Source organism: Natrix helvetica (genome assembly GCF_964273705.1).
Source record: "Natrix helvetica genome assembly, chromosome: 1".
Classification (NCBI taxonomy): Eukaryota; Metazoa; Chordata; class Lepidosauria; order Squamata; family Natricidae; genus Natrix; species Natrix helvetica.
In genome coordinates, this window is record NC_138548.1 from 276,870,418 (window position 1) to 276,884,973 (window position 14,556).

At 40.5% G+C, this 14,556-nt stretch overlaps 1 protein-coding gene and 1 long non-coding RNA gene across 2 annotated transcripts in view; one reads left to right on the forward strand and one right to left on the reverse strand.

Moving 5' to 3' along the window:
- PDLIM4 (PDZ and LIM domain 4) overlaps positions 1-1,041 on the reverse strand; it is an 82,633-nt gene extending 81,592 nt beyond the window's left edge. Inside the window, exon 1 of the mRNA XM_081936670.1 lies at positions 753-1,041. Coding sequence (XP_081792796.1) covers positions 753-845 — 93 coding nt within the window. The 5' untranslated portion in view covers positions 846-1,041. The remainder of the gene's footprint in view (positions 1-752) is intronic.
- Positions 1,042-1,158: 117 nt separating this feature from the next.
- LOC309384721 lies at positions 1,159-12,134 on the forward strand. The gene is made up of 4 exons (XR_014174109.1): positions 1,159-1,172; positions 9,001-9,110; positions 11,085-11,194; positions 11,746-12,134. It is a non-coding gene; the product is annotated as an uncharacterized lncRNA (long non-coding RNA).
- The last annotated feature ends 2,422 nt before the right edge of the window (positions 12,135-14,556 follow it).

Consider the following 14,556-nt stretch of genomic DNA (forward strand, 5'->3'; position numbering starts at 1 on the left):
AGTAAGTAAGTAAGTAAGTAAGTAAGTGAATGAATGAATGAATGAATGAATGAATAAACAAACAAACAAACAAACAAACAAACAAACAAACAAGGAACTGCCCCAAAGTTCAGCGCCTTGCAGATCTTTTCAGCATCCAAATCAGGGGGAATCTGGCTAAAACCGCACGCCAAGCATCTTTTCTCTCGCGCAGGGGCGTGAACACTCCGGCGCCCTCCTGTTTCATCGCCCGGTTGTTCGCCCTCATAGGGACGAAAAGCCGCCACGGCGGGAGCGCCAGATCGCCGAGTTGGCTGGCCTGTAACAAGTGCCTCCCGCAGGGTCGACAAGAAGAGCCCCGGAGGGCCTTTGAAGTGCATCGCCGCTTTTCTCTTTGGCGGGCTGACCGGCTGGCTGGGGCTTTCCAGGTTGCCACCGGCTGGCGGTAATGGTGCCTGGTGCTGACTTGAGGATGCTAATCGACAAAGGCTACTTAAAAAACACACACACACACACACCGACCCCTGATAACCTTTGAACGAAACCAGGCGGGTACAAACGTGCTTTCCTGGCATCTGGGCCTGCGAGCTTTCTTTTTCTTTTTTTCCTCCCCCCCCCCCCCCCCCCCAAATACCAGTCTGCCCAAGACGGCATAACGCCGCGAGTGCCGAAAAGTGCCAATTCCCGCTTCGGTCGCCTGAGGCGCTTCTCCAACCTCCATCCATCCCCCGCCGGCGCGCAGAGGGAGAGACGCGGCTTTCCCTCACACTTACCCGGGAAATAGTCAGCGGAGTGCTAAAATCTTTCCCTCCGACCAGGCGGAACCCCCATGGCGAAGGACCGTTGAGAGCCACTGTCTGGGGCATGGCGGGGCTCTTCAAGCCAGAAAGGAAAGCCGGACGAGAGAGGCGCGCCTGGGCAGCCGGCTGAAAGCAACTCGCAAAGCGGCGCCTGCTCCGCCAACTTCTCGCCTCTCCTCTCTTCTCTTTGCCTCTGCTGCTTTCTAATCCACTTAAAGCGCCTGCTAATCTCCGGTCCGGCCTGACGTCTCTCGGCTTCCCCGTACAGGGGAGAGGGAGGAGGAGGAGGAGGAGGAACAGCGGGCAGAGAAAGGGAGAGGCGGGGCCCCTTCACGCTTAGGGCGGGCGGGAATCCAACTTTCTCCTTGGCCCTTCTGCACAACGAGCCGTTGGGTAAGGATATATTCCTTGATTAGACTTGGGGAGGGATTTTTAATTTTTTTAGTCACAGAACCAACCTTTTCTATGGAGGGATCCTGCTGTTCTTTTATACCTGAGTCAATTCCTAACCAATGCTCAGGTTATCAGGAGAGAGAGGGGGGAAGAGAGGGGAAGAGGGAAGGAGAAAGAGGGAGAGGATGGGATGGTGGGGAAAGAGAGAGAGGAGAAAGAGAGAGGGGGAAGAGGGGGAGAAGGGGGAGGGAGGGAGAGAGAATGAGGGAGAGGGGGACAGAGAGGGAGGGAGAGGGGGAGGGTGGGAGAAGAGAGGGAGAGGGAGGAAAAGGGAAGGAGGGAGAGAGAGAGGGAGAGGGGACAGAAAGAGAGATAGAGGGGGAGGGAGAGGGAGGGAGAGGGGGAGGGAGGGAGAGAAGAAGGGGGACAGAAAGTGAGAGAGGGGAGGGAGAGGTAGAGAGAGTGGGGAGGGGGAGAGAGGGAGGGGGAGAGGGGGTAGAGAGAGAACTGTCAAACCTCAGGTTCATATGCTTTTCCTAACTGAAGAGCAACTTTCTAAGGAAAGCATAGAACAACAACAACAACAACAACTAGGAAGAACACAGGTAGACCCTGCCTTTGTTTTCTCTCCAATTCCAGCAATCTTGTCTTACATTTACATTTCTTTTATCTGTACATGGTTATGCAAACAGCCTCTGGTAGAGTCCCCTCTCCCAATGTATGGATTGGTTTTATTTACACAATATTGTACAAATCATTACAAGCAGTTGGAACTCTAAGGGGTTTATGGAAGATTGAAAAATAAAATGCCTTCCCCTTTCTTTTTATACTCTATCTAATTTTAGGAGACTTTAAAACTGAGCTGAAACTAAAGAAAAACTTCTGGCCATGCCCACGCCCTGTTTAGCGAAGGGGAAAAAGTCCTGATATGTCACATGACACTATCGTGATGTGAGTTTGACACCCCTGCTCTACAACTATCCAAGAAAATACAAAATACAAAAAAAATATATCTCAGTTTCTCACTTGTTTCCTTGGAGGCAAGTTAGATTATTACAATTAACTTACTAAGTTACTTATGAGAAATGGAAGCAAAATATTTGAATAAACTTCTGAAAGTAGTTTTGTCCTTTCTACTTGGTCATTTATGCTCATGGATGAGTCTCAGTGTGTATGTGTTTCTGTGCATCACAATTTACAGCTTTTCATCTGTAGCTATACAGCAGTGGTCCAAGTTATTTTGCTGCCCCATGTCACACGGGAAGGTGACCCTCATACACAATGCCCTTGAAACCAGGACACTTTCTAAGTAGTTTTGTACTTATTAAACTTCTGCAACATTCTTCTGTCTGAGATAAGAGACTTCCTATTTTTGTAATTGATCCTCTTGTAACAATTAACTGTGTTAATAAAGTTTACCCTCCAGCATTTCAAAAATAAAGGGAGAACATGCTTATTACAGTTCAGTTTAAATTCCAAAGGTTATTGTTTGAACTTTTTCCATAACTCCACCTCCTGCATGCATCATTACATAATCCAGTATCTCTGCTCCATCTCCTGCATTGTTTACATTTACCTGCCTTTCTCTGTTTATTCTATTACCAGTCTGGTCAGGCTTGAAAAGGAAGGCAAGCTGAAGTCATGGTTTGCTCAAGGAACTGTGACTGGAGCCAGTCGCTATTTCTAAATTTAGCCAAATTGTCCTGTGAATTCACAATAGGATGAAGGGGGGGGGGGGGAGAAGAATCATATACATGGCTTTTACATTTTATGTTATTTTTTTATTTATCAAATGTAGTCTCTCTCAGTGTATATAAAGATACAATACGTCAATAAAGATACAGTGCATCAGGAAAAGGATCCAGGTAAAATAAGGATTCAATCAATTACAAGTTAAAAGGCAGAGGGAGACCTTCATAGCACCAACTACACTTCTCTGTGAGACCCACATGTAAGTTGGCAAAGCCAGATCTTCAGACTCTTTCAAAAGGCCAGGAGAGTAGGGGGGGCTGCCCCACCTTGGGGGAGTGGACGATATTCCAGAGGATGGGGAAGACAGCACAAAAGGCTCTCTTCCCAGACTTGGATAAAGTCAAAATTCTTTAATTGACAGGGCTCTGTAACATACCTTCTCTGTCTGACTGGGTGGGATGGGTTGCTGTGATGGGGTTAAGGAAGTACCTTGAATAATCTGATCCCATAGCATAACCAATACCTTGAATTGAACCTGGAAGCAAGTTTTCATCCAATGCAACTCATGTAGGAAAGGCTTTATTTATTTATTTATTTATTTATTTATTTATTTATTTATTTATTTATTTATTTATTTATTTATTTATTTATTTATTTATTTATTTACTTACTTACTTACTTACTTACTTACTTACTTACTTACTTACTTACTTACTTACTTACTTACTTACTTACTTACTTACTTACTTGTACTTCATGTTCATAGACTTCCTGTCTCCTTCTGGGTATTACATGTGCCATTCTTGGGGTACCCAAAATTGTTTGCACAAGCCAAATTCTGAAACTTCCAAATACTCTTCAAGATTAACCCCATTTAGACTGCATTGTAATACGCCAGAGAGGAGTATTAAAAGGAGGGTCTATTGTATTTATTTTTTAATTAAAAAATCTAACTTTTTAAAATCATTTTTCTAAAAAAGTCCAAACATGAAAAATGGCCTGCTGAATGATTTCTTTATAGAAGCTGATATACTGTTGTAAATATATTGATGTAAACTATCAACAATCCACACTCCCATTTATTTAAGAGCTTAAATTTACAGAGCATCATAAGGACACTTTTGCAATGCATGCTAGTAATTTAACAGTTTAAAAAATTGAAAATGGCACCTGTCTACAGTGTAGGACACTGAGTTCGAGTCCTGACTTAGCAATGAAAGAAAGTTGGGTGATTTGGGGCCAGTCATTCTCTCTCAGCTTAACCCACTTCTCAGGGTTGTTCTTATGCAGAAAATAGGTGGGAGAAGGTGAGTTGGATATGTTTGTTGCCTTGAGTTATTTGTAAAAATAGTAAAAGGTGGGATATAAATAAAATAAAAATAAATAAAATGTCAACTTATCTTTGCTTTAACCCATTCACTCTTTGGTGAATACCACTAAATACTCTCTTTCTCCAACTCTCTGTCAACCTTATAAAAATTACAAAAATGCTGAAATCTTGTTGCTACTGTTTGATTTTCCTCCTCTGTTGAAAAGATGGGAAGAGAACATAATAATTAGACTGAAATGGGTGGTTCAGTGGGTGGAGTAGTTTTGATTCTGACATCACCAGATATTATCTGCTTACCTAGAAACATAGATGAAGTGAGTAGCTCCATGGGTTAGTAACAAATACTCAGATTGAAATGCTTTAGCCATATGTAAAAGCTGTAACTGGACATATAATAGTTCGCAGAGCTGAACAATATTCCACTGTTTACCACACTCCTTAGGCACATTCTTTCTTTAAGAGTCTGAGGAATTGTATGCTTGTTTACTTCTGTTATGTCCTCACGTTTATGACCGCAAGGCATCAGTCAAAGCCAGGAGGTTTCCCTTTGGTTAAGGCGCACAAGCATTCAGGCGGGAGACGATCCAAGCTCTGATTGGCTAACCATTTGACAGCTATCTTATAAATAACTGTCAAACAGTGCCTGTTCTGTTGTATATAGTTGTTGCTGTTAACATTAAAAAGAGAGTTGAGTTGAACCCGGCGCCTCAGTCTTTATTTCCGCACATGCAATACACAAAAACCTCACCTCTTTTACATGCTGCTGCTAAGCCAATAGGTTGTGATCTGGCCAAGTTTCACTATAGCATAATGTCAATCATCTCTCAATCGAGCCAATGGTACGGAGTCATTGCTGGCAGTGAGAAGATTTTCTCTCTCTCTCATCCTGGAGTAAGTAAATTGCTGGTTTCAATCTGAAGAAAGCTACCCATTATCAGTTATTTTTTTTCATTGGGTCAGCAGGTAGTGGAAGCCTTATCTGCAACATGTCCTTGTTCAAACAATAGATGTATATGTAAAGGACCATTTGAAGGTTTTTTAAAAGACATTTTACCTGCTTTTGCAGAAATATTTCTCTTTTTAATCTTCTGTAAATCTGTTTATTTCTGTCAAATGTGGATATGTGCAATACTTAAAAACAAGAAGAGTAAAGCACAATCCTTCTAAGAATTTTGCTGTGCATAGAATGTGCTGTGATACAAGCAAAGCATGCGAACACCATTTCTTCCATCTTTACTTGAGCCAAGAGGGTGCCTTGTGGGAAGGCGTGCTCACACTACTATGATTCTATCTTGTATTGCATATTTCTACAAGCACTTAAAAACTCATTTAGCCACCTTAAACCTGTATGGTTTGACTTGGCTAGATCAAATAAGTTGCTGGATCGAATCTGCCTGCAGTTTAATTTGGTTCTACATGGAAGTCAATGTGTGAAGAAATGATAACTGTTCAAATTTCTTGTCCATTATTTCAATGGGAGATTTCCTTTGAGATACCTTGCTATTGAGGTATGCAAATGGTCCAGCCTTGCTCTGGTTTTGTCATTGTACAGCAGGGGTGTCAGACTCAACACCCGCGGGCCGGAACTGGCCCATGGGGTGCTTAGATCTGGCCCATGGGACCACCCTGTAAACAGTGAAGGACCGGTCCACAGTGCCTTGCCAGTGAAAATGGAGCTTGGAGCCTGTTTTCGTTGGCAGAGCACTCAGTCCACAACAGGCGCCACAAGCTGGCCACGCCCACCCCAACTCCCGAGGTCAAACACCACCATGATGGGGCCCTAAATGAAATCGAGTTTGACACAAGATAAGCGGTCTTCACATTTTACTATGAAAACAAGTGAGTCAACATAATACAACTGTATATATTAATTGAATGCTTTTTCATATGTTAGTCAATTTCTCTGGAATAATGGAGAACACACCTTGACTTTCACTGCATAACAACCGTTGTCATCAATATTGGAAGAATGCTACCAAGTTACTCTTAATATTTTCTTCTGAAGGCTAAACATTTCCTATTCCTTCATTCATTTTTCATAAGGTTTAATTAATTCCCCTAATCATCTCCATTCCCTTTTTTTGAACCTATTCTGCTTTGTCTGAATATTTTGTAAAATGTGGAGGGCAAAGGATAATCAAAAGGTAGTGGAGCACCTATGACTTTTCCCATCCTCATCACTCTAGCAAAAAATATGCCCCATATTCTTTGTCTCATCAGTTTTTCCATATGGAGAGAAATAAAGAGATTCATTTTTTTAAAAGTTTTTGTGGTTTGTGGAGCATAGTAAAACATAAAATTCTCAGTGTTTGCATGTTTTTGAACCACATTTTCCACGGGTAGTCATCCTTATTTTTATTACTGTCTTTTTAAAGGCAACTTTCTTATTTGATTTGGGATGCAGTACAATATACATGTTATTTACAAAATTAAAAATAAAATAGAAAAAGGGTTACAAGACATATTTAAAATATCTGGGGATATAGCTAGAAAGCAGTTATCTAGCAGAAGCCTCCTCCAGTAGCCTCCCTTGATAGCAGCCTCCTCCTTTTCTCTTGATCATGTTGCTTTTTTTTTTGGTGATGGTTCAGAAGTGATTTACAGCTGCTGTCTTCCGGGATATTTCTTGGCATTCTAGTGTAACCCATAGCTCTTTAATTTGCTAGTGATCTACTCTTCAAATGGTAACTGTGTTTTAACCCTGCTTCTGTGCCCAGATCAGATTTGCCATTTAGTCCCAACTCTTAAGGGATTAAGTATGTAATTGAAATGTGGGTGGCAGCATTACTCCCAAATAAGTATGAACCAAATTGCATCTTTAATGCATATATTTAACTCATATTTATATGTTTGGCCATCTGAAATAAATGACTCTGCGTTAACCAGCAAAAAACCAACCCAAAATATAAGACAGGCATTTACTAGCCAAGATTAAAAGAACCACAACAAAATCCCCTATCCATTTAAATTCAATATTTCGAGCTGTGGTGGTGCAGTGGTTGGAATGCAGTATTGTAGGCTAATTCTGCCAACTGCCAGCAGTTTGATTCACAACTGCTCAAGGTTGACTTAACCTTTCACCAGTGGTGGGTTGTAGGCGGTACGCCAGCTACAGGCGTACCGGTGCCTGCCCGGAGCACCGGGTACCATTCCGGTAAGGTACTCCAGAGGGCCCACCTGCCCGCCCATCATCCTTACCTGTCTTTAAACTCTTCAACGCTTCTGCGCATGTACATGGCACATACAGCGCCTGCACGATGCTCTGCCAAGCAGCTGGAGCGTTGCGGAGGCATTGCTGGAGGGTAGGATGAATCTTACTAGATGGCACTCTTTAATAGATGGGATCCATATATATCTCTCCTGCCAGATCTGACTGGGGAGAGGTGTTCCCACAAATAACCTATCTCCATGCTATGGAAAACTTTATAGGCAATCAACAGTACCTGTCATTGAACCCAGAAGCATATTGACAATCAATACAGCTTTCCAAACAGAGATATAGCATGCATAGATCAAGAAACTCATAGCTGTCTGTTCTATACACTGGAAGTTTTTAGATTTGATAACCATTTGTCTGGGATGGTGTAGGTTTTCCTGACTAGGCAGGGGGTTGAACTTGAAGACCTCCAAGGTCCCTTCCAACTCTGTTATTCTATTCCATTCTATATTTTGCATCATATGGAACCCACTACTATAGTCCATCAGGAGGTGACTAAGACATGGGTGATTACGGACAGAGCCTTTCAGTCCTGGTCACAACACAAACCTTTGCAAAGGATCTCCTGGTCATTGCCACTTCCTACTCCTTGAACAGGAGCTACAAGTCAAGGAGGAACCCCAAATTGTACATCAGTTCTGTCTGAGTCAGTGCCACCCCATTCAGAATAAGAAGTTGACTCCACAGAACTAGGAGGCCCTAGAACCCAAACCATTCAGTCTTGCTAGGGTTGAGTTGAAGTCTGTTTGCTCCATCTAAGCCCCCATCAGACACCAAGATAGCACCTCCACAGCATCATTTGTATGGCCCAGGTGATGTATTCCATCCTGCAACTGTGATTGTTGTCCAATATTAGATATGCCATCATCTGCCAACAATGCCCTTCTATATTCTATGTATGATAAACAGAAAAACCTTTGCCTAAAAGAAAGAATAAATACAATTTTGACATCAGGACTCAAAATAAGGACAAGGTAATGTCACAGCATTTCAACCTCCCAGGACAGTCTATATCAGATCTCTAAGTAACTCTTTTGGTAAAATGGGTTTTTTAATTCCGTCACTGAATGGGAAAGTGTTGAATTCACATACATCAAAAGGCCTGAGGCAGTCTTAGAAGTTCACAAACACAATGGGGTTTTAACATATTACAATTGTTAATTGATAAGGTGTTTATAATGTGTCTCGCCTGTAAACTGCACGTACATAAACAACCTGCCTTTCCCTCCCTTCTCCCCTCCCACCTCACCCAATTTAAATCCTACATCTGTCTAGCTGGTCTATGCATCTGACAAGCTCTTGAAAACGGATGTCTTTTAATGAAATTTGTTACTTGGAAAAATGCTACCGGCAATGTTAGGTTTCTGTCACTATAGACGAATACGGCTTTCCTCTTACAATATTTTCCCCCCTCCAATAATTTTTGGTTCCCATTGCTTTGTTACCATAACCTGCCCAATCTCCTTAATTTCTTTTCATCTGTTCGTGAGTAGCCTGGGCTCAATGCAAAAATGAAATTCAAGCTGTATTTTTGAGGCCAACTAATTGCTATTCACATGCTAAGCTGAAGCTTTTCTTCTTATTCCCAGGCCCATGACTCAACATTTCCTCTAATGGTAATGATTCAGTGGAGAAATTCCAATTAAAAGGTGTTGTCTAAAAAAACAAGAAACTCCTCTTCTACGGAAATAATTTCCAGGTAGTCATCCTGTTCCTTCATCAGAATTATAGGATTGCAAGTCAGCCACAACCCTCTGAGAGTAAAGATGAATCAAGCTATCGATTTGTAACTTTACATGGTACTTGTCATATCATGTGCTACTCATAAATGTACCTCAATGATATATGAAGGCAAGATGTGTTACAGGTTCTGTTGTCTTTATTAGTCGACCCTTGCCCCCTTAATAAATTGCAGGTTTTAAGATTGGGTGGCAAACACAGCTACTTCTTCCTCCCATGTCATGGTAACCCAGTTACTCTGACCTTTTTCAATAATGTTGTTGCCTGGCAGGATTGGAAAATTGAATGCAGTTGTGGGAGCTTCTAGGTTTTGCATGATTTATTTATTATTTATGAATCATATGATAACCTAGGCCAGGAATATTTTAAATATCTCCATATCAGATATCTGCAGAGCAATAGCTTCTGCTGTTGCCAAAAGTAAAAAAGCCAGCATTCCTTGCAGAAAAGTGTGTGTGTGCGTGTATGCGTGCGTGTGTATGTGTATGACAAAGTGAATGCATTGTGTTATAGTTTTTGTGTGCAAATATGTAAAGGGGGGTTGAAAAAGGCAGTGAAGAGAAGCATATAATAAAAGTAATATATGCAGGAGAATAAATGGAATACTTGGCAAAAGGTTTACACTGAGATCAGAATACGTCAAGGATGTGTAATGTCCTTTTGATTGTTTAATATATTTATGGATGTATGCCTAAGGAATGCTTGTAGTGACATTGAAGATACTTTAGTGGAGAACTTGAATATACATGCACTTTTCTATGTAGATAACATCATGCTGTTGGCTGAAAACATGAACGTTAGATAAACGGTAAAATCAAAGACCAAAGTAGATTTTTTTTGGCACAAATAGCAAAAAAGAGAAAGTAGATGATGTTTGTCAAAAGAAGGAAATCTAGCTGTGTACAAGAGCAAGTTTATGTCCATGTTCCTACGTAGGAGTGAGAATTATGTCAAGAGATCCAGAAAAATTCATGGTTTATAGTGGGAACTAAGTAAAAGTGGTCCTGGGTTACAACAAATCGTTCAGTGACCATTAAAACTTGTGATGGGGCTGATTGAAGAGGACTATGACTGGTCCTCAGAGTTCCACCTGTTGCAGTGTCCCTGTGGTTATATGACTGCATTTCTGGCACTTAACACCTAACTCACAATTACAACATGGCTGCAAGACACATGATTGCAATTTCGAATGTTCCTGTCAAAGCCAATGGGGAAGCTGACTAGAAATTGTGATCAGATGTGGTCCTCACCCATGCAGTCCTTGTTTAATGGCAGCAAGCAGAATTGCTGGAACTGCCATTGCTAAGTGATGTGCTCATGTGACATTGAACTTTACGTTTGCAATTGAATGACCAATATAGAGACCATTTGGACAGCATGAATGAGGACTGAATCACCAAATAAATACACCAAGGAAGAATGGATGGGTTGAAAGGAAGGTCTTGGTGGGTTCAAATTAGGTAAAAAAAGTTCTAGTGAGATCAAATTATAGGTTCAAAGTGAAGCGGCTGGGTCCCTTCCTGCCTTCTCCCTTCTTCTCCTCCTCCTCTTCCTCTCGCCAGAGGTACCTCGCGGCCTTTTGGCAGCTCAGCAATGTGACCTTGAGGACTCCTCCCTGCTAGGCCAGACCTGCAAAACATCTGGCCGGTTGCCTCGCAGAGGGGCGGGAGCACAGGCATAACATTACGGGAGGCAGTCTGGTCCTGCCTCCTCTTTGCCAGGGACTATCCGAGGGTAAAAGGTAAATGTTTAAAGAAGAAAAGACAATATATTAAATGTACTGATACTGGAAACACAAGGATGGCAAATAGAAAGTTATGGAGAGGCATTTCAAGTCGTGTTGGAATAAGCTAAATTTAGATAAAGTTTCTTTGTTTATCTCATGTCTCTAATTTTTTGACTTGCTATTTTTTACTCCCTTTCTGCACTTCAGGATAATGTTGCTGCCTCAAAAAAAGAATTCCCTGATGGCTAAATATGTATATGTGATACATGTACTGTATGATGTATAATATAAAAATACAGACTTCTGCTGGGACTAATGTGGGTAAGATGTTTTTAAAAAGATAAAAAGCACATTTTGAACCTTTTAAGGTTTTTAAAATAATAATAATATGAGGATGATGAATCTTAATTAGATAAAGCATAATAGAATGATTTGGGGAGGAATAGCAAAGATTTGCTGCTGTAACACTTTCAACTGAAACAGCTGAAGTATTAGGAAAAGTGAAGAATTTCCTGTTGCTGTCCATTCAGGCAGAAAGTGGGAGACGCTTAAATTGCCAGGGTATGTACACACATGAAGACCGTCTGAGCTAGCTTGTGCATTCCAATAGTAAACATTTAGTTAAATAGAAGTGAAAATTGTGTTTGTTCATTAATTAATTTGTATTCCACCTTTTCTCCAGGATCTCACAGATGATGTCATTGTCCCCACACTAATTTTTATAATCATAGCAACGATCCTATAAGATAGATCTGGCTGAGAGGTAGTAAATTGCAATCCTTTGTATATTTCCCAGGGGTTTCAAATATGGAGGAAAGAGTGTTTGCATTACTGTACCCAAAGTTCTTCTCTTTCCTAATTTCTACAGCATTGTTTCTGAATCTGGAGAATTTCACTACTTCCAAAATACCAACTAATGGACATGTTGGTTGTGATCTTCTGAAGATCAATGTCCATTCATCCGGAGATTACCTGTGCACTGCTGCATTTTGAAGGGCTTGAAGGGGTAATATGTAATTATTCTCAACAGCTATTTCATCCTTTCCTTTTCCAGGAAGTGTAAGAGGAGGAGCAGCTCCTTTTGAGATACTAAGACTGCTGGACCTATCAAACAATATCCTTTTCCTATTAAAATGTTATTCATGTCACTGGCTCTAGTTGTTTGAACAGTAGTCTACTCCTGTAGGAAGTTAAAACCCACCCCTCTGCTAGAAAACTGAAATGTCCTGGGAAACATTGAAAAGGCAGAATATTATATTTTCCTGGCTCAGAAATGGAGAAACATGTTTTTAGGCAGAAAAACAGACTCACCCTTAATAGCCCCAACTTTTCTTAATGGGCCATTAAGATACCCAAGCCAGTCTAGTCTATATAATAAAGAGTTCTCCCCTTCAGTTCCAGAGTGATGGGATTAAGGCATGATAGTATTAGCCCTTTACCGCACTCACCACATGGCATCTGGATGGGAGTCTGACAACCAATCAGAATACATATCTTACACAGGAACAGGAAATAGAGAGGTGGGGCCGAACAGAGAATATAAAGCCAGGAACTTTCAGCCCTTCGCTCTCTTCTTCACCCAACATTGAAGCATGTGATCACCTTTTCTGTTCAGGACCTCAAGCCATGTGGTCCTGTCCCCCCATTAAACCATCTTTCCAAGCAGCCTCCATGTCTCCAGTGTCTTTTTCCCCACTTGGAGCTGAACCCAGAAGGACATTTCCTCCAACACTCCAGAGGTGGGTTCCTACCGGTTCAGACCGGTTCAGCCAAGTAGGTAGTAACTTGGCCGGCCACGCCCCTGAAGCAGCATTAAAAGAATCCAGAACCCACCCCGGTCGACTCTTCTTGATCTGAAAGTTCCCAGAGAAAATACTTCTTTGGTGTTTGGTATAGGACTGCTGCTTCTCTTTCTAGTTCATCCAGTATTGTAGCTCTGTTTGAAACTTGCTGTTCCAAAAGAACACTACAAAAAATCATGTCAATTATCCAGTTATGTGCAACATTAAAAAAAATCTCTAAAGATGAAATGATTATAATTTCCCAACTGGATTTATTGTATCTTTCGTTCATTTTCCCCCCCATAAGTAGACAAAACATGCATTGGAAAATTGGCAGTCAGGCATGGAATGTATGCATGGGTGATTTCGTGCAAGAAGAGAAGTAATGTGCTTGTCAAAGCTGCTTTTAAAATTACATCCATCAACGACAGCAACACTGTTATAGTTTCTGTACACAAAAGTTCCAGCTGAGTAACCCTCCTGGAGGAGGCTTTACTGCTTTCAGATGTAATTGGCAAATACAAAACACCAAATCCATTTAAATTTATCTCAACTCTACCTTAGTTCAAAACATTCTCTTTGCTGCCCAATGGGAAATGGAGAATGCAAGATGTTTTGAGACCCTTGCCTTAAGCCTGGACATTTGCAAAAAATATCTGACTTTTCTCCTCCCCCCCTCCCCGATCCCCCCAATCACAAATTACACATTCTGGCTATTATAAAGCATCCTTAAGAATGCTGTGAAATATTTAAACAATACAATAATTTTTAAAGCTGAAATATTTTAATAGGAAATAATGGCCAGAATCAAAGGTGAATCAAAGGCATTCTTTGATTATTTTGTTCTACTTAAAGCGATCGTGTGATTAAGAGTAGAAACAATTAATTATCAATATAATTTAAAAATACATCTACCAATTGAATGAAAAGGATCTAAAGAATGATGCTTTTTTTTAAAAACTATCCAGTTGCCATTTTCAGGTCACTCACACGAACCCAGAGATTGTTTTCTTTTAAACCCTACATAAGGAGCATGATTTTAAGGATTAAACTTCCACTGCCCAGCACATAACTATTCTAGACATTTCAAGAGCAGAGGCTTGCACCTGAAATATTACGTGAATCTGTCCTAAATTCCACAACTACAAAAATCTAGATTAATATTTATATTTGGGAAAGTTGCACCTTGAAACATAGATAAAAAGTAAATTACATCATAAAAATATTGGATAGGGTCCAAAACAAATTTGAATTGTATGATTGTAATACTGCCAGGTTAATTATTATGCCAAGGAAATTAGATCATAATTAGATCATAAATGAATATTCTGCTTCATAGAAACTTAGTATCAGCCTTTGTATTTCCTCTGGGCAATTCTTTTCCCAGAACTGAATTCTAGAGAAGCCATTATGCAATTCATTCATTCATTCATTTTTGGTATTTTTGTTTAAATAAGTGTGCAAATCCATCTTTGCCTCGGATCCAAAACCATGAAGCTACATTCTTCACTGAGGTACATAAAGATTTTGCTCCTGTTATGATTCCCTTTCAGTTGAGATCAAGGACTACATCTTTTGCAGTCTTTATATAAAACCCTTGTCATTTTTAAATTGAAAAGAGACATGCAGATGGGTGAAAATAGTAGATCCTTATACTTTGCAAAGTAACGTATGACCTAATCCGATTCCCACATCTCATAAAAATAGTTTAGTATCACATGCAACGCAGTGTAATTCTTGGCTAAACAAAAGCACTTCAAAATACTTTTCAAAATATGTACTTTGAGAGAAAGCAGGTTCCCTGCAAGTTCAGTGTATTTGTATAAATTTAAGAGAAACAGAGAACGCTGCAGAAATGGGATGGATCCTTGTATAAATTGGCAAATGTGAAAAGCTCT